General features: G+C 32.0%; 1 protein-coding gene across 6 annotated transcripts in view; it reads right to left on the bottom strand.

Annotated features, from left to right (window-relative positions):
• Positions 1-24,280, bottom strand: part of for (cGMP-dependent protein kinase for) — a 334,414-nt gene that overhangs the window by 165,868 nt on the left and 144,266 nt on the right. Inside the window, exon 2 of one of the 6 annotated variants that reach the window (XM_074136020.1) lies at positions 6,592-6,856. The exons of the other annotated variants lie outside the window; for them this stretch is intronic. Coding sequence (XP_073992121.1) covers positions 6,592-6,856 — 265 coding nt within the window. The remainder of the gene's footprint in view (positions 1-6,591; positions 6,857-24,280) is intronic. 6 annotated transcript variants of the gene reach the window in all.

The raw sequence follows: 24,280 nt of genomic DNA, 5'->3' as shown, positions 1-24,280 counted from the left end.
ACCTACACTAACAAACAATATAGATAATTCAAACACACCTAGTTTCAATTAGAGTGTTATGATTGTGTTTAAAATAATGGTGGAAGGGAGTGCTCTGTATAGCCTAGAAGCTGATTGGTTACGGGTGTGGTAGCCCAGATGATTATAATAAGACATATAACCTTCTCCACGGTTTACTGTACAACCTCATATGTATAACATATGTTATTAATAAAATCACCTCTATGCCACCATCATTATTTAAAGTAAGAAATAAATTCTTTAATAAAATTTCAGAACTAGATTTTTCAAAAAATGTTGTCAATTTCTTAAAATTTGAATTGTTTATTATTGCGTAATTTTTAATTTAAATTTATTGTTTATTGTTAATTATTATTATTTTATTTTTAATGATTTAAGGCGCATCAACATCTAAGGTTATTGGCGCCCGGAGCTTTTTTCAGTGCCTCCGGACAGTGTTCTCTCGTTACAGACAACACTGTCCAACACCGGACAGTGAGCTGTAAGAAGCTCCTAGGAAGAGAAAATCTAAGGGCTAGCAAGTTGGATTCGAACCCGGGACCTCCGCGTGGGAGTCCAGTATGCTAACCTCATGGCTAATCCCTTCCCTAAGTGCTGTTACTGTTATTATTATTATTAGATTAAAATATTACTTAATTCTTTTCAAATCAAGTTTAATTCATTTTTTATTAATACATCGATCTAGAGGAAGTGGACGCCCATTTTTTTTTTTTTTTTTTTGCGTTACCGGATGGATGGCCTTTGAAGTCCGCTTTCAGAATGGAACAGTACCAAGCTTGGACTTAGCACAGCTTTAGTGTGGTAAAAAGAAGTTTCACTGATTCGAACCCACTCCTATAGGAGTAGGCTAATGAACATTGGCTTTTCTCTTGAAAATAGAAAATATATTTTCAATTGTAATAAAAATAAAAATTAATATTGTTCGATGTTTTCATAAAGAATATAGAATTTTCATAAAAATAAACTTTATTATAAGTTTGATTCAATAAATAAATAAAAAAAAGTAACTAAATATATCGATATCTATTATAATATTGAGTAATCGATTAAATTATAAAAGCACATATTACACAAGGCGATAAAAAGGTTGGCACACATGGCATGATGTTGATCGCCTTCCGCAAAAAAAAAACGCTAAAAATTAAAAACTTGCATAAATAAATTGACTGGAATTTGATAAATGTCCTTAAATTAGTGGTATTATATATAGAAAAACATCCCCTCCATAGAAAAACATTAATATTCATAAAGTTTGGTGTAAAAACTCGTTACTGAACTGAGAAGGGGCGTGGCCTACTTCCGTAAATATAAAATACTCCTTAAATGTGCTATAAATGAAGAAATTAGCTCTACAAATAAGATTAACAATGACGTAATGTGCTAATTTCAATTTTATTCCATTTATTTTACATAATAATGGCTAAATTTGATTTATATTTTGGTTAAAATATTATTTTTAAAAACAATAAACGCTGGTGAGAAAGACTTTTTACAAATTTCCTTACAAATTTGTTGTAAAAGTGGCCATTTTATTGAACAAGCAAAAATTCTTCGTAAAACTTAACAAATTTATAGGAAATCAGCCAACCAGAAATCGGAAGTAAAAGATGGGCGATTCTGAGAGTTTGAATAATTTTTCTATAAGCAGATTTAACCAAATAATACTGAATGGATTTTTCCACATGGAGATCGATATTTTATTGTGAATAAGTTTTCCAAGGAAATTGGTGAAGGGAAATTTGAAATATGTAGCCCCAAAATTGGGGGTTTAGGAAAATGGGGGGCTGAGAAAATCGTGTCAGTTTCAGAGAAGGAGCTACTCAGCTATTACTAGCAATTAACTGAAAAATCATAATATCCTGTCGTATGTCTTTTTTTTTTTAACCCTCCATTAATCGAACCTTATTTCCGTACTAGGCTAATCATATTTAATCCTACATAATGATACCCATATCACTAGAGCTGCAGTTTAGCACTAGTATTGACAAACATTCTTACATCCAATTCAATATCCCAAATAAATCGATTAATTAGCCTAAAAACTGATTAGACGATCTAAACTTGAAGTTCTAAAAGTTTTCATCAGAGTGAGTCGGCCACGAACTATAAGAATATATTTATACCTTGGACTGAATATAAAGATTTTTGGCTCGCCCAGTAAGTTATGTAAACACAAGCAGATGTTTTGTAATGTAAATATTTATTTACAAGAAAAATAATTTATCAAGTATCAAAAAAACAAAAAAAAATACATAAATCTAAATTTAAAAATGGCAGTTCAATTTCAAAATTTATTATAAATAGAAAAAGTAAATAAATAACATGTGAACGAGATAGAAAGAAATATATCTGACAGACAAACTTACGTCAGAAATATCCGTCAAGATATTTCGAGAACTTGCTCAGAATCGCACTAGATCACGTTGCTCATTCCTAGAGAATCTCCAGACTTCTATGAATAACTAGTCTTAGAGAAAAAGAAAGAAAGAAATAGAAAAATCTTATTTTAAAATGAGTGGTCGTAGGAAAATGCTTTTTTGTGGTCCCTTGAAGACGAAAAAGAGGTTTTTTTTTCAGGTGTAAAGTGCGTCAGATACTGTGGACAAGATAACTAAAACACGAAAGTTAGTTTTAATAAAGTATGACATTTCCTTTAGGAGTCACCATGGTCGTTCTAGACGATCAACTTCCGGTCAAAGCAGCTAAGGAAGGAAGCTACTTTAGAAAAAATAAATAGACAGGATTTCTCCAATACAAGCGATACGATATTTTTTTTATTTAAAGTTGGTAGAATAAAAACAGGAAGAAAATACGTAACTAAATTCCAAATTTGAAAAAAAAAATCATCAGTTGACCAGAAGTAGTACCATTGATAAATTTGGTGAATAAGACCCCCCCCCCCCATTGTTAGACCGGAAGTGGTGAAGTTAAGCACTGCTCTAAAGTTCCGTTTCAGGTTATCGTAAAACTCGCACTACACTGACGCAAAGCTGACTAGTAAGAGAAATGTTAGTGATGTTGAAATCTCAAACCTAATAATTAATTAATCTACATCTGCTGATGGCTGATTCAGGGATGCAATAAATAAACACGCTTGGCAGATCAGATAAAATCAAAGAAATCATCCAGCTGACCTAACCGCATTCACTAAGTTTTCTGTAGCAGAGGTCAAAGTGTAGCATTTTAGTCTTGGGGGTATATTGGGTTCCAAGATCTTTTTCTTAAGGAACCTTGATTTCAAACGGTCCCCCATCCGATCTGCGTCACGATGCCTTGAACGGGAAAATTTCATTAGAGGGAACCCTTTTTTTCAAACAATAAAATCTTTAATATTTTAAATGCCCATTTCAGTCGTGATATTCATTTATTGTGCCGAGCTTTCGGACCTAGTCCCAAGGTCGAAAGGTCGGCACAATAAATGAATATCATGACTGAAATTAGCATTTATTTTTTTCATCCTATAGAAACAATGAATCAGTCACACAAAAATAGTGAACAGTAATTACAACTTTCAATATTTAATTAAGTCAATTGCGTATCACAACATCGTAAACAGTTTACACAAGTGCACGATTTAACAAATGGTAAAATTGTAATAATCTAATATGACTCCATCTAATGTGGAGGAAATTGTAAGTTATGAACTTAAGAAAAAAAAAAACGTGTGAGTGGGTTCAAAACCAGACTATGTATTAATTCAAGGACATCCATAAGTAGCGATATCAACGCTCTTTGTGCCGATCATTGAAGAGTTCTTATCGTTTACAGTAGCCGTTAGTGGCAACAGAATAACCGAGCACGAGATTGTAGACTCACAAACCAACGGCCCACATATGTCTTGGTCACCAAACCTGTTAAAAGAAATAATGGCAAACTTGATTGTGCTTTAGAATGGCCAAGCCAAGAGCTTCAAGCTCAGCAGCACTAGCCAATCAAAAATGAGGTGAAAGTAAACCCCACCCCCCGCAAAGCATCGCAGACCAGATGAAATAGAATAATAGTTATTGGTCGAGTTAGTTTTAGCTTGCATGCGTGCAACTTGCACTATTTGAAATGAAATCACAGTTTTAATTCAATTAATAAAGTATGCTGCATGCAGTTGCTAATCATTTCGCGCCATCTTACACGCAAGACACTTTAGATGCACAACTGTGAAGTCTTAAAGTTGAGGAAATTAATTACCTGCAGTCCAGATTGCAACAGCCCAGACTGCAGTTCAGATTGTACATTTTCCGGTTTAATACTGCCTACGTACGATAGTGTTTTTTATTTAATTTACTTATTCTCTTTGTATTTAGTTGAAACTATAACTTTTTCAAAATGTAGTTAGATCAAAAAGTAAAGTAATCGTCTATTTTTTTTAGGCGGGGCTTTACGTCCAACTACCAATTAGGTGTCGTTGACGTTCACGTCGTGGAAGTTCATACTTTACTATAAATAATTTTTACAAACAAATGAAAAGTATATCCACAAGCGGGATTCGAACTGGTCACCTCCCACATATGAAGCCAAACTCTTGACCACTAGACCAATAAATACACTTCTACCCTGTCACAGACTCTTTAAATATTATAAAACAGAAATCTAAAAGACGAAAACACACTACATTGACCCAGCTAATAGCTCTAACCCAAACTACTCGTTTAGACGCTACGTTGTTAAGAAAAAATAAAGGTAACAACAAGAAGAAGAACAAGTGAATTCAACAGGTAGGGGAAATGGTCAGTTTAAAAAAAATAATCGCTTGACCGGAAGGGCCAATCTCTGCTTTGATCACTTTCTGTACGTCTTCACACACCTTCCGCTTTTCACTGAAATTAATTTGCAGCTTCAGCTTCCCTCGCAACAAGTCATACTTTGTTTTGAAGACAATCAATTATTTAGTAAAAATTCACTGTTTTCCAAAAATTTTTGAAAACTGTTGTAAAAAAAAATCGCGTGTGTTTTTCTTTATACTCGTATAATAATCTTTTATAAGAAAATAGAAGTTTCCTTTTATTTACGAGAGCCGTATAGAGGAAAATTGGATAGCAAAAGATGGACTGAGCATGGATATTGACGCTCCACTTCTTAAATATTTAAGGTTTTTAATAGTTTCTGTTGAAATTGATTTATTATTATCTGAAATTCAAGACGTAAAAGACGGCCAATCAAGACGGATATTCTGGCCAGTCTAGTTTGTTCCACTTCCTGTTTTAATGGACACACAGACACACACAAAGAATACCCACCATTTAGCCCAATCAGTTCCATTTTATAGCTCGTCAATTTTGCATCTTAGTGCCCGTCTGATGTCTCAATTGATTACGCTTATAAAAACACTTTGCCACTTTTGGTCGAATTCCTTAAAACGTGAATTTCAGGATTCTGAAATTGATCTACAGCCCCTGCTGGCCAACTAGTTATCGGATCTTTGTGATGTCACTTATTTAAGACCTAATTAGTCTCGCTCTCTTGAGAAATGTGGATCAATTATTCAACTAATTAGCTCTCCCGTTGGAAAGATGGACTTGGAGTAAAATCAAGACGACCTGTTTTTTTTTTGTGAGCAAGGATAAAGAAATCTTCAATTTAAGGAAGATCCAGATTTAAGAATCTGGATTAAGATTCTTATGAACTCTCCTCTCTCGGGTTCGAACTCGTGTTTCTACCAAATAAAGCTGCTGAAAAATCGGACAGTTTTCAAGTATTTAAATTCTCAGAGCTGCAACTTGCTAGCGACTAATTTTCGTAGAACTTACTTTAGGGAAGCCTGCCCCTCTCCCTCTTCACCCTCTAAACCAGAACTGAATCCAACTAAAGATGTGGAAGCAATCAGCGTTTCAGCGTTTTAAGATAATCGTAGAACTAGAAAGTGTCAAACAAAACAAAAGGAGGTGCAAAATCTCTTCTGTAGAGTGTCTTCTTCCGGTACCTTTATCCGGTTTTTCTTATCCTCCATAGCATGATCGCGACATATTCAGCTCTAATCTGAGCAAAGAAGAAAGTGATGCCATTAAAGAAGGGCACTCAGTAAATCTTAAGAACTAGAGATGGACGTTGACAAGTTCTTCACTCTGACACCTCAAGAGACTTAATTAGCTCCACGCATCGTGTTTAAATTGTTAGCCGGGATAGCTTTTATTGGAAATAAGGCTGAGAGTTCTGCCCTTAAGAGCAGGATTCTACAAGCGTTTAAGCTCTACCCAAGAACCCTCGCTCTAGGTCTACGTGATACAGAATCGATTACAAAATCATTGTACCCACAGTTAGTTTTTTTTTAGATTCATCACCATCACGTCAAAGTCAACTTAGAAATTCCATATCCAGCATAAAACACCGTGTTTCCCACGCAGTGAATAAGAGTGTAGTCTTGCAAACGAAGCACGTACTTCTTATCTTACCCTTACTTCAGTACCCAGTGTTCAAACATATAAAGGAAAAAAATATATAGTTTCAAACTGAACACCACAAAAACCGCACCATTTTCTCATTATTCTACAACATCAACATATCCTTGTAGATTTCTATTGATTGAAAACTGAGATAAGAAATAATACAAATAAAAAATATATAAATATATATACATACATGGAAGATTTAGGCATTTTAACCGGAACATGATCGTGTACTTGAGACGGTTCAGCGGATATGGCCTGTCTCCTCGGGTTGATCCTAGTTTCGACGGTGCCCGTGGCCGACAGCCGTCCGCCGCACTGTGGACACGAACTGGTCATGACGGCCGTTAATGGCCGCACAACCTGTCGAAACATGTCTAACTCATTCTTCAAATGTCTGATCGTTTGATCACGTTCTTCGATCGCTTGTTCCAGGTAGCGAAGTTTCTCCTCCATGCCTGGATAAGTATTTTTTGTTTTTGGAGAGAGAAAAAAACAAACAATTGTTAGATACTTGAAGATGTTCGAAGTTCAATTTTTTGTTTTAAGTTAATTCAGATGAAGCACTTGACATTATTGGGTAACTAAATTTTAAAAGTAACCACCATAATTGAAAATTATAAGGTAACCAAAGATTCCAAAGAATGAATGAATGAAAAGAAATGTACTTACTTATAACAGAATTATAATCGATTACCGTTTAAAATCGATTAGACACAAATTAAATAATAAACAATGCATTACAATAAAAGAAATACAAAAAAAAATAATAATAAAAAATTCAAAGTAACTTTTCAAATAAAACAATATTTCACATATTAGAGAATGGCACATAGGATCGTCTGTCCGTCTGTCGATTAGTTCTGTTTCCGTCTATAAATATTATTGGTTCGGAAACTGAATGATCAAGTCAAACCTGGAGCAACTGTAGCTCTGAAAACTATGAGAGGAAAAATTTAAAGTTTTTACTTTAATAAGTTATTACTTCCTCTTTCTCTAGTAAAAGGGAAGCTACTGTAATCGTGTGGATGTTCGAGTTCAAGACGTCACCGGAAGTGTCCGTTTTGAGGCCCACGAAAAATGTGTTTTGACCAATTAGTTTTTATGTATCCCACCATAACTTGAGCTTATTTTCCGGAAAATCAAGGTTACAACATTGAGTGAGGCTGGGTAGATTCTCTATAAAGTGCCGTGTAAAGTGGTTTTTTTTTTTTTTTAATATACGATCCTATTTTTAAGAGAGTTAACTGTCTAAAATCGAATTCGAAGAAGCTGTAAATATGTCAGGTAAATCTGGCAATAGCCGTAAGTGAAGGTCATGTACAAAAGATTTGCTTTAAAACCTCCATTGGTTTCAAATCACTCAAAACATTCCTCTAGATCTCGAAACTTTTTCCGAAACCTACTTATTAATCATGTTTCGTAAACTGATGAAGATTAGTTTTCTGAAGATGTTTTAAATACGTTCTAAATCCGGCTAAAGACAAACAAACTCTTATATCAAATTAGCCTCGCAATGAGAATAACTTGCTATCTATACATTGCTGTTGAAGAACTATTGATATTAATCGAAACGTCCGCTAAAGTTGAAAGTATGCAGTAGACATTGTTTTTTCCCAAATAAGGTACTGATTTCCGTTTTCTAACAGATAACACTTCCTGTAGTATTTCTTTTTTTCAATAAAAACGTATCCCTTCATTTATAAATAAATAAAAGTCGAAATCCGACCCACAAGCACCAGAACTGGTGCATCAGCAGGAAGTTACCAAGAATGATAGGTATTTCCGGTTGGGAATTAAACCATTATTACGGTATTAAAAAAAAATAATAATAAACTCGTCTCAACAATTTTTTTAAGTAATTTTCATATTGAAATAAAGGAAAAACAAGTATACTTTTCTAAAAAAATTTATTTTTACAGGAAATCCTGTACCTTGCTTTACTACGTAATTGCCAAATGTTGACGCATTGACGGACCGTTCCCTTTTTATCCTTTTATCAGACTCTCACTGAGTCCCACCAAAATACGAATACTTCCGATGAAAACTGAATACTTATCGATAATCTGTCACGATCCATACTTTCCTTACCCAGGTAACAGATAAACATCGATTGTGCACACTCATTCGATTTCCTCAAAACTAAAATTTATAAATTCTAACTTCCGATTTTAAACCACATTCATTTATTATATTCACAATAAAACAGAAGGAACAGTAATATTCTTAAACTCGTAAAATATTAATTCAATAAAATATAATTAATTATTGTCAATAAAGAATTTTTCAAAAGTTTACGTAATATTAATTTGAACATTTTCCAGAATAACTACGTGTTTAAAGAAAAGAAAATGCAAAGATAACTGAAGAAATGATAAGCAATTTCTTTTTCTATTTTTTTAGCCAGTTATATTTGCACAAGAGATTTGAATCTAAAATTAGTAACACACGTTTCAATAATCAATAAATTAAATATAATTTAAAATCGATCTATAAATTCCTTATCAAGCGATTCAAGCAGAAAAATGCTGATATAAGTTCTAAAATTAGATTAATTCTCCCCCCACCCAACCACAAGCTGTTGAAACTGTTTTTCTTAAAGAACCAATAAAAATACTCATTAATTTCTGTCAATCTGTTTTTATTGTTTGATTGGACCTCGGCCATACGGTCACTTATCGTCCCAATAATACTTCTGTGGGCCATCATTATCGTTATGTCGGACAAACGTACAAACTTTGGTACATAAAGTTATTTTGTAAGTTCGTAACTAAGAAGAAAAATAAAATAAATAAATAACTGGATTTTTGCAACACATTTAATCTGTCTTACATCATTTACATCTGTCGTACATTACGCAAGAGAAGGAACGTAAGTATATGAAATAGGAAAAAGTGTAATAAATAAGAGTATAAAAGCATTTTCACACAGGACTCTACCCAATCAGATTCTAAAATAAAAAAAGTAGCTTTAATTGAATTTTCGGAAACAATTTTTTAAAGTAAAAAATGTATAGATTTAAAAACCATCAATTAACACATAAAGTTTAGAGTGGCGCCACGGTAGCCGAACGGTTAAGAGACTAGACCCGCAATGCGAAGATGTATTGTTGGTTAGTGGGTTCGATTCCCATGGTCTAGACCACTGGTTCTTAACCTTTTCATAGACGCAGAACACAATTATATGTATATATTTTTCTCGCGGAACACTAAACGGCCATAATTCCACAGAATTTCATGACACAAAAAGTTTCAACCCTTTATATCTTCTACATTTATAGATCTGTGCACAAAATAACTATAGTTTATAATTTAGAAAAACAAAGTGTACAAGAGAACAAAATTCCATATCAATATGTGGTTCACAGTAGGAGATATAGAACGGCCATAATTTTACAGAATTTCATGACCCAAAAAATTTTCAACCCTTTATATCTTCTACATTTATAGATCTGTGCACAAAATAACTATAGTTTATAATTGAGAAAAACAAAGAGTATAAGAGAACAAAATTCCATATCAATATGTGGTTCACAGTGGGAGATATAGAATGGCCATAATTTTACAGAATTTCATGACCCAAAAAAATTTCAACCCTTTATATCTTCTACATTTATAGATCTGTGTACAAAATAACTATAGTTTATAATTAAGAAAAACAAAGTGTATAAGAGAAAAAAATTTCATACGAATACGTGGTTCACAGTGGAAAATATAGAACGGCCATAATTTTACAGCATTTCATGACCCAAAAAATTTTCAACCCTTTATATCTTCTACATTTATAGATATGTCCACAAAATAACTATAGTTTATAATTGAGAAAAACAAAGTGTATAAGAGAACAAAATTCCATATCAATATGTGGTTCACAGTGGGAAATATAGAACGGCCATAATTTTACAGAATTTCATGACCCAAAAAATTTTCAACCCTTTATATCTTCTACATTTATAGATATGTCCACAAAATAACTATAGTTTATAATTGAGAAAAACAAAGTGTATAAGTGAACAAAATTCCATAACAATATGTGGTTCACATTGGGAAATATAGAACGGCCATAATTTTACAGAATTTCATGACCCAAAAAATTTTCAACCCTTTATATCTTCTACATTTATAGATATGTCCACAAAATAACTATAGTTTATAATTGAGAAAAACAAAGTGTATAAGTAAACAAAATTCCATATCAATATGTGGTTCACATTGGGAAATATAGAACGGCCATATTTTACAGAATTTCATGACCCAAAAAAATTTCAACTCTTTATATCTTCTACATTTATAGATCTGTGCACAAAATAACTATAGTTTATAATTGAGAAAAACAAAGTGTATAAGAGAAAAAAATTTCATACGAATACGTGGTTCACAGTGGGAAATATAGAACGGCCATAATTTTACAGAATTTCATGACCCAAAAAATTTTCAACCCTTTATATCTTCTACATTTATAGATCTGTGCACAAAATAACTATAGTTTATAATTGAGAAAAACAAAGTGTATAAGAGAACAAAATTCCATATCAATATGTGGTTCACAGTGGGAGATATAGAATGGCCATAATTTTACAGAATTTCATGACCCAAAAAAATTTCAACCCTTTATATCTTCTACATTTATAGATCTGTGCACAAAATAACTAAAGCTTATAATTGAAAAAAACAAAGTGTATAAGAGAACAAAATTCCATATCAATATGTGGTTCACAGTGGGAAATATAGAACGGCCATAATTTTACAGAATTTCATGACCCAAAAAAATTTCAACTCTTTATATCTTCTACATTTATAGATATGTGCACAAAATAACTATAGTTTATAATTGAGAAAAACAAAGTGTATAAGAGAAAAAAATTTCATACGAATACGTGGTTCACAGTGGGAAATATAGAACGGCCATAATTTTACAGAATTTCATGACCCAAAAAATTTTCAACCCTTTATATCTTTTACATTTATAGATATGTCCACAAAATAACTATAGTTTATAATTGAGAAAAACAAAGTGTATAAGTGAACAAAATTCCATATCAATATGTGGTTCCCATTGGGAAATATAGAACGGCCATAATTTTACAGAATTTCATGACCCAAAAAATTTTCAACCCTTTATATCTTCTACATTTATAGATCTGTGCACAAAATAACTATAGTTTATAATTGAGAAAAACAAAGTGTATAAGTGAACAAAATTCCATATCAATATGTGGTTCACATTGGGAAATATAGAACGGCAATAATAATTTTACAGAATTTCATGACCCAAAAAATTTTCAACCCTTTATATCTTCTACATTTATAGATCTGTGCACAAAATAACTATAGTTTATAATTGAGAAAAATAAAGTGTATAAGTGAACAAAATTCCATATAATATGTGGTTCACATTGGGAAATATAGAACGGCCATAATTTTACAGAATTTCATGACCCAAAAAATTTTCAACCCTTTATATCTTCTACATTTATAGATCTGTGCACAAAATAACTATAGTTTATAATTGAGAAAAACAAAGTGTATAAGAGAACAAAATTCCATATCAATATGTGGTTCACAGTGGGAGATATAGAATGGCCATAATTTTACAGAATTTCATGACCCAAAAAAATTTCAACCCTTTATATCTTCTACATTTATAGATCTGTGCACAAAATAACTAAAGCTTATAATTGAAAAAAACAAAGTGTATAAGAGAACAAAATTCCATATCAATATGTGGTTCACAGTGGGAAATATAGAACGGCCATAATTTTACAGAATTTCATGACCCAAAAAAATTTCAACTCTTTATATCCTCTACATTTATAGATCTGTGCACAAAATAACTATAGTTTATAATTGAGAAAAACAAAGTGTTCAAGAGAACAAAATTCCATATCAATATGTGGTTCACAGAGGGAGATATAGAATTGCCATAATTTTACAGAATTTCATGACCCAAAAAAATTTCAACTCTTTATATCTTGTACATTTATAGATCTGTGCACAAAATAACTATAGTTTATAATTGAGAAAAACAAAGTGTATAAGAGAAAAAAATTTCATACGAATACGTGGTTCACAGTGGGAAATATAGAACGGCCATAATTTTACAGAATTTCATGACCCAAAAAATTTTCAACCCTTTATATCTTCTACATTTATAGATCTGTGCACAAAATTACTATAGTTTATAATTGAGAAAAACAAAGTGTATAAGAGAACAAAATTCCATATCAATATGTGGTTCACAGTGGGAGATATAGAATGGCCATAATTTTACAGAATTTCATGACCCAAAAAAATTTCAACCCTTTATATCTTCTACATTTATAGATCTGTGCACAAAATAACTAAAGCTTATAATTGAAAAAAACAAAGTGTATAAGAGAACAAAATTCCATATCAATATGGGGTTCACAGTGGGAAATATAGAACGGCCATAATTTTACAGAATTTCATGACCCAAAAAAATTTCAACTCTTTATATCTTCTACATTTATAGATCTGTGCACAAAATAACTATAGTTTATAATTGAGAAAAACAAAGTGTTCAAGAGAACAAAATTCCATATCAATATGTGGTTCACAGTGGGAGATATAGAATGGCCATAATTTTACAGAATTTCAAGACCCAAAAAAATTTCAACTCTTTATATCTTCTACATTTATAGATCTGTGCACAAAATAACTATAGTTTATAATTGAGAAAAACAAAGTGTATAAGAGAAAAAAATTTCATACGAATACGTGGTTCACAGTGGGAAATATTGAACGGCCATAATTTTACAGAATTTCATGACCCAAAAAATTTTCAACCCTTTATATCTTCTACATTTATAGATATGTCCACAAAATAACTACAGATTATAATTGAGAAAAACAAAGTGTATAAGTGAACAAAATTCCATATCAATATGTGGTTCACATTGGGAAATATAGAACGGCCATAATTTTACAGAATTTCATGACCCAAAAAATTTTCAACCCTTTATATCTTCTACATAGATCTGTGCACAAAATAACTAAAGCTTATAATTGAAAAAAACAAAGTGTATAAGAGAACAAAATTCCATATCAATATGTGGTTCACAGTTGGAAATATAGAACGGCCATAATTTTACAGAATTTCATGACCCAAAAAAATTTCAACTCTTTATATCTTCTACATTTATAGATCTGTGCACAAAATAACTATAGTTTATAATTGAGAAAAACAAAGTGTTCAAGAGAACAAAATTCCATATCAATATGTGGTTCACAGTGGGAGATATAGAATGGCCATAATTTTACAGAATTTCATGACCTAAAAAAATTTCAACTCTTTATATCTTCTACATTTATAGATCTGTGCACAAAATAACTATAGTTTATAATTGAGAAAAACAAAGTGTATAAGAGAAAAAAATTTCATACGAATACGTGGTTCACGGTGGGAAATATAGAACGGCCATAATTTTACAGAATTTCATGACCCAAAAAAAATTCAACTCTTTATATCTTCTACATTTATAGATCTGTGCACAAAATAACTATAGTTTATAATTGAGAAAAACAAAGTGTATAAGAGAAAAAAATTCCATACCAATACGTGGTTCACAGTGGGAGATATAGAATGGCCATAATTTTACAGAATTTCATGACCCAAAAAAAATTCAACTATTTATATCTTCTACATTTATAGATCTGTGCACAAAATAACTATAGTTTATAATTGAGAAAAACAAAGTGTATAAGAGAAAAAAATTCCATACCAATACGTGGTTCACAGTGGGAGATATAGAATGGCCATAATTTTACAGAATTTCATGACCCAAAAAAAATTCAACTCTTTATATCTTCTACATTTATAGATCTGTGCACAAAATAACTATAGTTTATAATTGAGAAAAACAAAGTGTATAAGAGAAAAAAATTCCATACCAATACGTGGTTCACAGTGGGAGATATAGAATGGCCATAATTTTACAGAATTTCATGACCCAAAAAAAATTCAACTCTTTATATCTTCTACATTTATAGATCTGTGCACAAAATAACTATAGATTATAATTGAGAAAAACAAAGTGTTCAAGAGAACAAAATTCCATATCAATATGTGGTTCACAGTGGGAGATATAGAATGGCCATAATTTTACAGAATTTCATGACCCAAAAAAAATTCAACTCTTTATATCTTCTATATTTATAGATCTGTGCACAAAATAACTATAGTTTATAATTGAGAAAAACAAAGTGCATAAGAGAAAAAAATTCCATACCAATACGTGGTTCAGAGTGGGAGATATAGAACGGCCATAATTTTACAGAATTTCATGACCCAAAAAAAATTCAACTCTTTATATCTTCTACATTTATAGATCTGTGCACAAAATAACTATAGTTTATAATTGAGAAAAACAAAGTGTATAAGAGAAAAAAATTCCATACCAATACGTGGTTCACAGTGGGAGATATAGAATGGCCATAATTTTACAGAATTTCATGACCCAAAAAAAATTCAACTCTTTATATCTTCTACATTTATAGATCTGTGCACAAAATAACTATAGTTTATAATTGAGAAAAACAAAGTGTATAAGAGAACAAAATTCCATATGAATATGTGGTTCACAGTGGGAGATATAGAATGGCCATTATTTTACAGAATTTCTTGACCCAAAAAATTTTCAACCCTTTATATCTTCTACATTTATAGATCTGTACACAAAATAACTATAGTTTATAATTGAGAAAAACAAAGTGTATAAGAGAACAAAATTCCATGTGGTTCACAGTGGGAGATATAGAACGGCCATAATTTTACAGAATTTCATGACCCAATAAAATTTCAACTCTTTATATCTTCTACATTTATAGATCTGTGCACAAAATAACTATAGTTTATAATTGAGAAAAACAAAGTGTATAAGAGAAAAAAATTTCATACGAATACGTGGTTCACATTGGGAAATATAGAACGGCCATAATTTTACAGAATTTCATGACCCAAAAAATTTTCAACCCTTTATATCTTCTACATTTATAGATCTGTGCACAAAATAACTAAAGCTTATAATTGAAAAAAACAAAGTGTATAAGAGAACAAAATTCCATATCAATATGTGGTTCACAGTGGGAAATATAGAACGGCCATAATTTTACAGAATTTCATGACCCAAAAAAATTTCAACTCTTTATATCTTCTACATTTATAGATCTGTGCACAAAATAACTATAGTTTATAATTGAGAAAAACAAAGTGTTCAAGAGAACAAAATTCCATATCAATATGTGGTTCACAGTGGGAGATATAGAATGGCCATAATTTTACAGAATTTCATGACCTAAAAAAATTTCAACTCTTTATATCTTCTACATTTATAGATCTGTGCACAAAATAACTATAGTTTATAATTGAGAAAAACAAAGTGTATAAGAGAAAAAAATTCCATACCAATACGTGGTTCACAGTGGGAGATATAGAATGGCCATAATTTTACAGAATTTCATGACCCAAAAAAAATTCAACTCTTTATATCTTCTACATTTATAGATCTGTGCACAAAATAACTATAGTTTATAACTGAGAAAAACAAAGTGTATATGAGAAAAAAATTCCATACCAATACGTGGTTCACAGTGGGAGATATAGAATGGCCATAATTTTACAGAATTTCGTGACCCAAAAAAAATTCAACTCTTTATATCTTCTACATTTTTAGATCTGTGCACAAAATAACTATAGTTTATAATTGAGAAAAACAAAGTGTATAAGAGAAAAAAATTCTATACCAATACGTGGTTCACAGTGGGAGATATAGAATGGCCATAATTTTACAGAATTTCATGACCCAAAAAAAATTCAACTCTTTATATCTTCTACATTTATAGATCTGTGCACAAAATAACTATAGTTTATAATTGAGAAAAACAAAGTGTATAAGAGAAAAAAATTCCATACCAATACGTGGTTCACAGTGGGAGATATAGAATGGCCATAATTTTACAGAATTTCATGACCCAAAAAAAATTCAACTCTTTATATCTTCTACATTTATAGATCTGTGCACAAAATAACTATAGTTTATAATTGAGAAAAACAAAGTGTTCAAGAGAACAAAATTCCATATCAATATGTGGTTCACAGTGGGAGATATAGAATGGCCATAATTTTACAGAATTTCATGACCCAAAAAAATTTCAACCCTTTATATCTTCTACATTTATAGATCTGTGCACAAAATAACTATAGTTTATAATTGAGAAAAACAAAGTGTATAAGAGAACAAAATTCCATATCAATATGTGGTTCACAGTAGGAGATATAGAACGGCCATAATTTTACAGAATTTCATGACCCAAAAAATTTTCAACCCTTTATATCTTCTACATTTATAGATCTGTACACAAAATAACTATAGTTTATAATTGAGAAAAACAAAGTGTATAAGAGAACAAAATTCCATGTGGTTCACAGTGGGAGATATAGAACGGCCATAATTTTACAGAATTTCATGACCCAATAAAATTTCAACTCTTTATATCTTCTACATTTATAGATCTGTGCACAAAATAACTATAGTTTATAATTGAGAAAAACAAAGTGTATAAGAGAAAAAAATTTCATACGAATACGTGGTTCACATTGGGAAATATAGAACGGCCATAATTTTACAGAATTTCATGACCCAAAAAATTTTCAACCCTTTATATCTTCTACATTTATAGATCTGTGCACAAAATAACTAAAGCTTATAATTGAAAAAAACAAAGTGTATAAGAGAACAAAATTCCATATCAATATGTGGTTCACAGTGGGAAATATAGAACGGCCATAATTTTACAGAATTTCATGACCCAAAAAAATTTCAACTCTTTATATCTTCTACATTTATAGATCTGTGCACAAAATAACTATAGTTTATAATTGAGAAAAACAAAGTGTTCAAGAGAACAAAATTCCATATCAATATGTGGTTCACAGTGGGAGATATAGAATGGCCATAATTTTACAGAATTTCATGACCTAAAAAAATTTCAACTCTTTATATCTTCTACATTTATAGATCTGTGCACAAAATAACTATAGTTTATAATTGAGAAAAACAAAGTGTATAAGAGAAAAAAATTCCATACCAATACGTGGTTCACAGTGGGAGATATAGAATGGCCATAATTTTACAGAATTTCATGACCCAAAAAAAATTCAACTCTTTATATCTTCTACATTTATAGATCTGTGCACAAAATAACTATAGTTTATAACTGAGAAAAACAAAGTGTATATGAGAAAAAAATTCCATACCAATACGTGGTTCACAGTGGGAGATATAGAATGGCCATAATTTTACAGAATTTCGTGACCCAAAAAAAATTCAACTCTTTATATCTTCTACATTTTTAGATCTGTGCACAAAATAACTATAGTTTATAATTGAGAAAAACAAAGTGTATAAGAGAAAAAAATTCTATACCAATACGTGGTTCACAGTGGGAGATATAGAATGGCCATAATTTTACAGAATTTCATGACCCAAAAAAAATTCAACTCTTTATATCTTCTACATTTATAGATCTGTGCACAAAATAACTATAGTTTATAATTGAGAAAAACAAAGTGTATAAGAGAAAAAAATTCCATACCAATACGTGGTTCACAGTGGGAGATATAGAATGGCCATAATTTTACAGAATTTCATGACCCAAAAAAAATTCAACTCTTTATATCTTCTACATTTATAGATCTGTGCACAAAATAACTATAGTTTATAATTGAGAAAAACAAAGTGTTCAAGAGAACAAAATTCCATATCAATATGTGGTTCACAGTGGGAGATATAGAATGGCCATAATTTTACAGAATTTCATGACCCAAAAAAATTTCAACCCTTTATATCTTCTACATTTATAGATCTGTGCACAAAATAACTATAGTTTATAATTGAGAAAAACAAAGTGTATAAGAGAACAAAATTCCATATCAATATGTGGTTCACAGCGGGAGATATAGAATGGCCATAATTTTACAGAATTTCATGACCCAATAAAATTTCAACTCTTTATATCTTCTACATTTATAGATCTGTGCACAAAATAACTATAGTTTATAATTGAGAAAAACAAAGTGTATAAGAGAAAAAAATTTCATACGAATACGTGGTTCACAGTGGGAAATATAGAACGGCCATAATTTTACAGAATTTCATGACCCAAAAAATTTTCAACCCTTTATATCAGTGGTTCTTAACCTTTTCATAGTCGCGGAACACAATTATATGTATATATTTTTCTTGCGGAACACTAATATTAAATAATTTGAAATTCGGTATTTAGCAAGAAGTTAAAATTAAATTCAAATTAAAAAAAAATGGAACAATTTTTTGTTTTCGTATCTTTCCTAAGTTTCTAAATTTCAATACATTTAAAATTGAAATTTCGCGTAACAGTTGGACCATATTCGCGGAACACTGGTTAAGAACCACTGGTCTAGGCCTTGGATTTTATTTAGTGGTTAATATGAGAAATTTATATTAAAGTATGTTAGGCGGTTATAGGCTAGACCCGCAATGCTAAGTTGTATTGTTGGTTTAGTGAGTTCGATTCCCCGATCTAGGCCTTGGATTTTATTTAGTGGTTAATATGAGAAATTTATAGTAAAGTATGTTAGGCGGTTATAGGCTAGACCCGCAATGCTAAGTTGCATTGTTGGTTTAGTGGGTTCGATTCCCCGGTCTAGGCCTTGGGTTTTATTTAGTGGTTAATATGAGAAATTTATAGTAAAGTATGTTAGGCGGTTATAGGCTGGACCCGCAATGCTAAGTTGTATTGTTGGTTTAGTGGGTTCTATTCCCGGGGTCTAGGCCTTGGATTTTATTTAGTGGTTAATATGAGAAATTTATAGTAAAGTATGTTATGCGGTTATTGGCTAGACCCACAATGCTAAGTTGCATTATTGGTTTAGTGGGTTCTATTCCCGGGGTCTAGGCCTTGGATTTTATTTAGTGGTTAATATGAGAAATTTATAGTAAAGTATGTTATGCGGTTATAGGCTAGACCCGCAATGCTAAGATGTATTGTTGGTTTAGTGGGTTTGATTCCCCTGTCTCTAGGCCTTGGGTTTTATTTAATGGTTAATATAAGAAATTTACAATAAAATATGTTTGCTAGTCGCCTCCGTCCATGACACCTAATTTGTGGTAGTTGGACGTAAAGCCCGCCTGAAAAAATAGGCAATTTCTTTACTTTACTACTAAAGTTTATAGAAAATCGTTGGGGGCTGTTCTTGAGGAAAGCCCCCCCTCAAAAATGAAAAAAATAACGATTCAGTAAAGTGCTATTTGTGGGGGGGGACGTGCGATTTTCTGCCGATTTTACCATCCCCCATAGAAAAATTAGTAAAAAAACACCTTTTTTCCCCCCCGGTTATTGCCAGTAAAATCTCAAAAACTGGAAATCAGCACGATAACGATGGCTCCTTTTACTGACATGAGTGATGCTGCCTCAAGGAGAGCCAAATATATTTTCCTGCAAAGACCTGCAGGACATAAATATGAGGAAATGAGCCAGAGAGAATATGTGTTCATGTTTAATCTAAAAACCGGGTGCTATTCTTGTAGAACCACTAAATTAAGATAATTATAGAAACTAAGAGAATTATTGTGAAATAGAAGAAACGATTTTGCCAATTTTGATCATCAAAGAATTGTATCTAAAGATCAATTAATGAATGATCTATGTTTGTATATAATAATTTGTAAATAAGCTAATATTTTCACATTATTAGTGAAGCCAGCACTCGTTTTCTTGTTTTTTTTTTTTTTAATTTTAAAAATAACAATGTTATCGCTGCCAACACGATACTAAAATAAATATATTAGACAGGAAAGAGTCTCTAAAAATATCAAGAGAGAGAACAGCAATCGAAAATTGGTTCCAGAGTTCATAACGCCCCTAATATAATTACAGATTCACACTATTTTTAAAGGTAAACTATTCACAGTTTCAAAGGCACTTCTTCTGCTGTAACGCAGCGTGAAAGTCCTTCTGAGTAAAGGCACTCAGTCCGGAGAAAAGGGCCCATTGAAGTCGCTCCTAAAAACTTCTCGAAGGTCAAAAAGGACCTCATACGAGGGTTTGTTGATTTTATTTTCTTATAATAATAATAATTAGGGAGGAGATTAGCTATGCGGTTAGCGTATTGGATTCCCACGTGGAGGTCCCAGGTTCGAATTCAGCTGCTGAACCTTAGATTTTCTCTTCCTAGGAGCTTCTTACAGCTCACTGTCCGGTGAAAGAACAGTGTTGTCTGTAACGAGAGAACACTGTCCGAAGTGCATTATAATAGTTGGAAATTGCATGGCTTACAGCCGTCTGCAGGGGTTAGCTTTCAGTAAAGTAAGGAAAAAACAAATAAAGAAATAAAATCAAAATAAAGAAAGAACAAGAATCAGAAAAAGATGAAGGTTGAAGTGTAATAGAGAGCCAAAGAAGAGGAGCAAACCAAATTGTGAAGCTATTACCAAAGAACAAAATCAAACATTAAACTTCTTGAAAATAAAGAAAAATAAAAGATATTTAAATTTTATGCTCTCAATTTAAAATTTGTGTATCTTAAATTCCAGGCACTCCTGGCAAAAGTAATCAGTGGAAGATAATCCGAGATAGACAGTCTAGAACTATCCATTATTCGGAGTTGGAGCTCATCTATAGCTAGGAAATGATAGAGATCCTTCTGTACCCTTTAAGGAGCACAGAGAGCACATGCCATCATCACCTTGCCGCTCCAACCACGGGACACTATTTAACCCTTAATAGTTCGGCTCGAATTATTTTCTTATATTTATGAGATTTATTTATGTTTAAGCAATCTCGGGAAAACCTAAAAGGGTATTCTCAAAAATAGAGATGTAGCTCTTCTAATTGACGTAGCTCTAATTTGACACCGTCGGATGTGGGTCGTAATTTTCGAGGAAGAATTAATTGTTAAAAGCTTTAGAGGTTTCGAAGGAGAAGTTCTAATCCTAGATCCAGTCCTTTTATCTAAACCGGAGACTAAAAGCTTCTAAAAGACTTGAACGCCTGTGCGAATCACAATTTGAGCATGTAACAAATAGTTCCAAGCAGGAACTGGTCCCGCAGGAACCCTCTGTTAGGATTAAAGGAGTGAAACTTGGAATAGGGGGAAAAAATATTAATAATAATAATGACGTCATAAAGCTAACCAATTTAAAAGCATAAAAACAAGACTTATGATCTCACATTATAAATGTTACGATATCACATTTACATGTGTCGTTATAACCATTTAAATAATTGTACATACAGAGCATGCGCAGTGAAAGGATGCCGTGTTAAAAATCCAGTTTTGTAAAGAGTCTATTTTAAATGTAATAAACGATGCAATATCAATATGGCTGTTATGTTGAAATTTATTCTAAGTTTTCTCTCTACATTCTTTCTTCTTTACATTTATTCCAGGGAATAATATTTCAAATATCGTATTTCTTTATTTTTATCATGATCTGTACGCTGAGATTGTGGTCAATATTTTACATACCTGGGTAGAATAAAAAAATATATATATATATATTAACAATCTTTTAGAAATGGAGCATATTAATTTAAAGTATTTATTCTAGCGTACCATGTATAAGACCCCCTCTAACACCATAATCTATACAAGTTAGAATGACAGTTTAAAGTGTAACCATATTTGTTCCAGATGTTTACAAGATGTGGATAAATTATTGTATTTAAATTACTGTGAATTTAGCTGCAATCTAGAATGCCTAAATAAAATGGTTATATTCTAAATAAAAATAACTTATTTAAAGAATATTTCAGCACTCTTTAAACTACTGAATGTAAAGGGGCGTTAAATTTGAAAGAAATGTATTTGGAAAAATAGATTTCATTTTCTACTGCTTACTTTTAATCCTGTAAATAAGAAGGTGAGGCAAACCTAGAGCCTGTCACTCTGTGGGAATAACTGGAGAAGTTACGGGGTTTTCGTGATAAGGGGGGTGGTTTTTCACGGCCGTTCAGAAAAATCCTAGGAAAAGCATGCGTTTTCAATATCAGTCATCAATGAATTAGTGAGGAAGAAAAATCTTGTTTTCTGGGTTCCTGGTCATAAAAAGATCCTAGGATGTCATATCGAACGTCCGGCGTTACGCTTGCTTTAGGTAATGTTCTACAGCAAAGCCAAGGATGGCAAGGAATAGAAATATACAATATTTTGATTGCCCCGAAAGCCGAACGGTTTAATCCTTACCATCTCCCAAATTATTTTACTTTATCCATCATATTCCTGACAGGGTTTGTGCTTTCAACCAGCATCAAAGGTTGACTAGATTGATTGATCAGTTTGGTGTAGAGAATTCAAACAAGAACGCATGATCGTCGACAGTGTAAACATGAGCGAGTAACAGTGGGAGAGAAGTATTATTAGCACGTGCGGAAATGGCGAGATGATGAAAGCAGTGAAGCAATAGTGACGAGAGGAAATGAAGGCGACTTCTAGTTGTGTCATCGCCGATAGTACTAGTAACCTCACTGAGCGGTTATCCTAACCTGTACACAAGAACAATGTTATTGTGTAGTCACAGCTGGTGTTGGCAACATTTCAGACAATGTGTGCCACCATAGATAGATAAAACCCCAGCTGGTAATATGTATTTTTTTTATCAATTAAATGATACGTCACCACTTCCCCTTTTTCAAATTTAACCAATACCAATTTCCGTTAAAAGATTTACGCGAGAACATTGATCAGCTAATTTTTTCGTTAATTTTTATTTTATTTATTTATTTTTTTTTTTTTTGAGACTCATAAAAAAATAAGAAATGGAATTATGCCGACATAATTTTTTACCGGAACTAGCCGACTTCAGGCGCCTTCAGTTCGAAAAGATGTGTTTACAAATAGTTCAAGAGAATTGTGTCCAGTTTAACTCAAAAAGGAAATTCCAAGAAAGCTTAAATTTGAGCTTCTGTTTTTGGTGCCATCATTGGGTAAAATCAACCAACCAACCAACTGGAAGTGTCACTTAATAACATCGATTTCTCAATTTTTTAATATTTTCTCGGAAAACGGCTGCCACACTTTCCTTTTTTTTTAAATAATTGGCATTCTCAGTCACTTCCTCCAAAAGTGCCTTACCAAGTTTTTGGACTTATATTGGCAAACGATTCCCAATGTTTTTGGCACCGTAATCCACAGCGGAACTGTGCCGGAGGGGTGGTGGGTGGTTGAAGTCTACGCTTATTTCTTCCTTTTTGAACGATACAGGGCTAAAGCGAGCCGTTCTCTGCGTAGAGAATGGGCCCTTGTCTGGCCTCAGCGTATATCTTAGTATTTCACTATGGAGGCCCCCCCAATACTAGATTAGAGGATTAAACTTTGTAAAGGAAAAATCCCGTAAAATATGAAACACTCAAGATAACCGGAAATAGACCATTTTCCTTAATTCCTCCCCCCCTAAAATGGTACCTTTTTTCCGGAGGTCACTTTGATGAGGTCAGTTGACCTCGATTGACATCTACAGTGCTACCCTACACTCATATCTTGCTTATCAGCTCGGCCAACACTTCAAACTATTTATCAATAAACTCAATTTTACTAAAAATATTTCTAAGTAAAAAAGTTATACTTTTATCTACTGCCTCTGCTTGCAAAAAAAGAACTTAAAGAGTTTAGATTTAGATTTTATTATAGACTATGGGGGCTTAACCAAGCGTTCCAATTTCATAAGGTTCCAAAATTCTCCGTAAAATCACCCAAGGTTATTCATTAAATTTTTTATTAATATTACACAAGTATTTACTCCGTACTTAACACTTTAGAGGAATGCTTGAATGCCCATCCAAAAAATGGCGCTTATTGGAATTTCACTTGAAAAAAAGTTCAAGTTT

This window comes from Rhodnius prolixus, unplaced genomic scaffold (genome assembly GCF_049639745.1).
Source record: "Rhodnius prolixus isolate KJV_2025 unplaced genomic scaffold, Rpr scaffold_5, whole genome shotgun sequence".
NCBI lineage: Eukaryota > Metazoa > Arthropoda > Insecta > Hemiptera > Reduviidae > Rhodnius > Rhodnius prolixus.
Note: the sequence above shows the minus strand (reverse complement) of the source record. Positions and strands in the feature narration are given on the sequence as shown.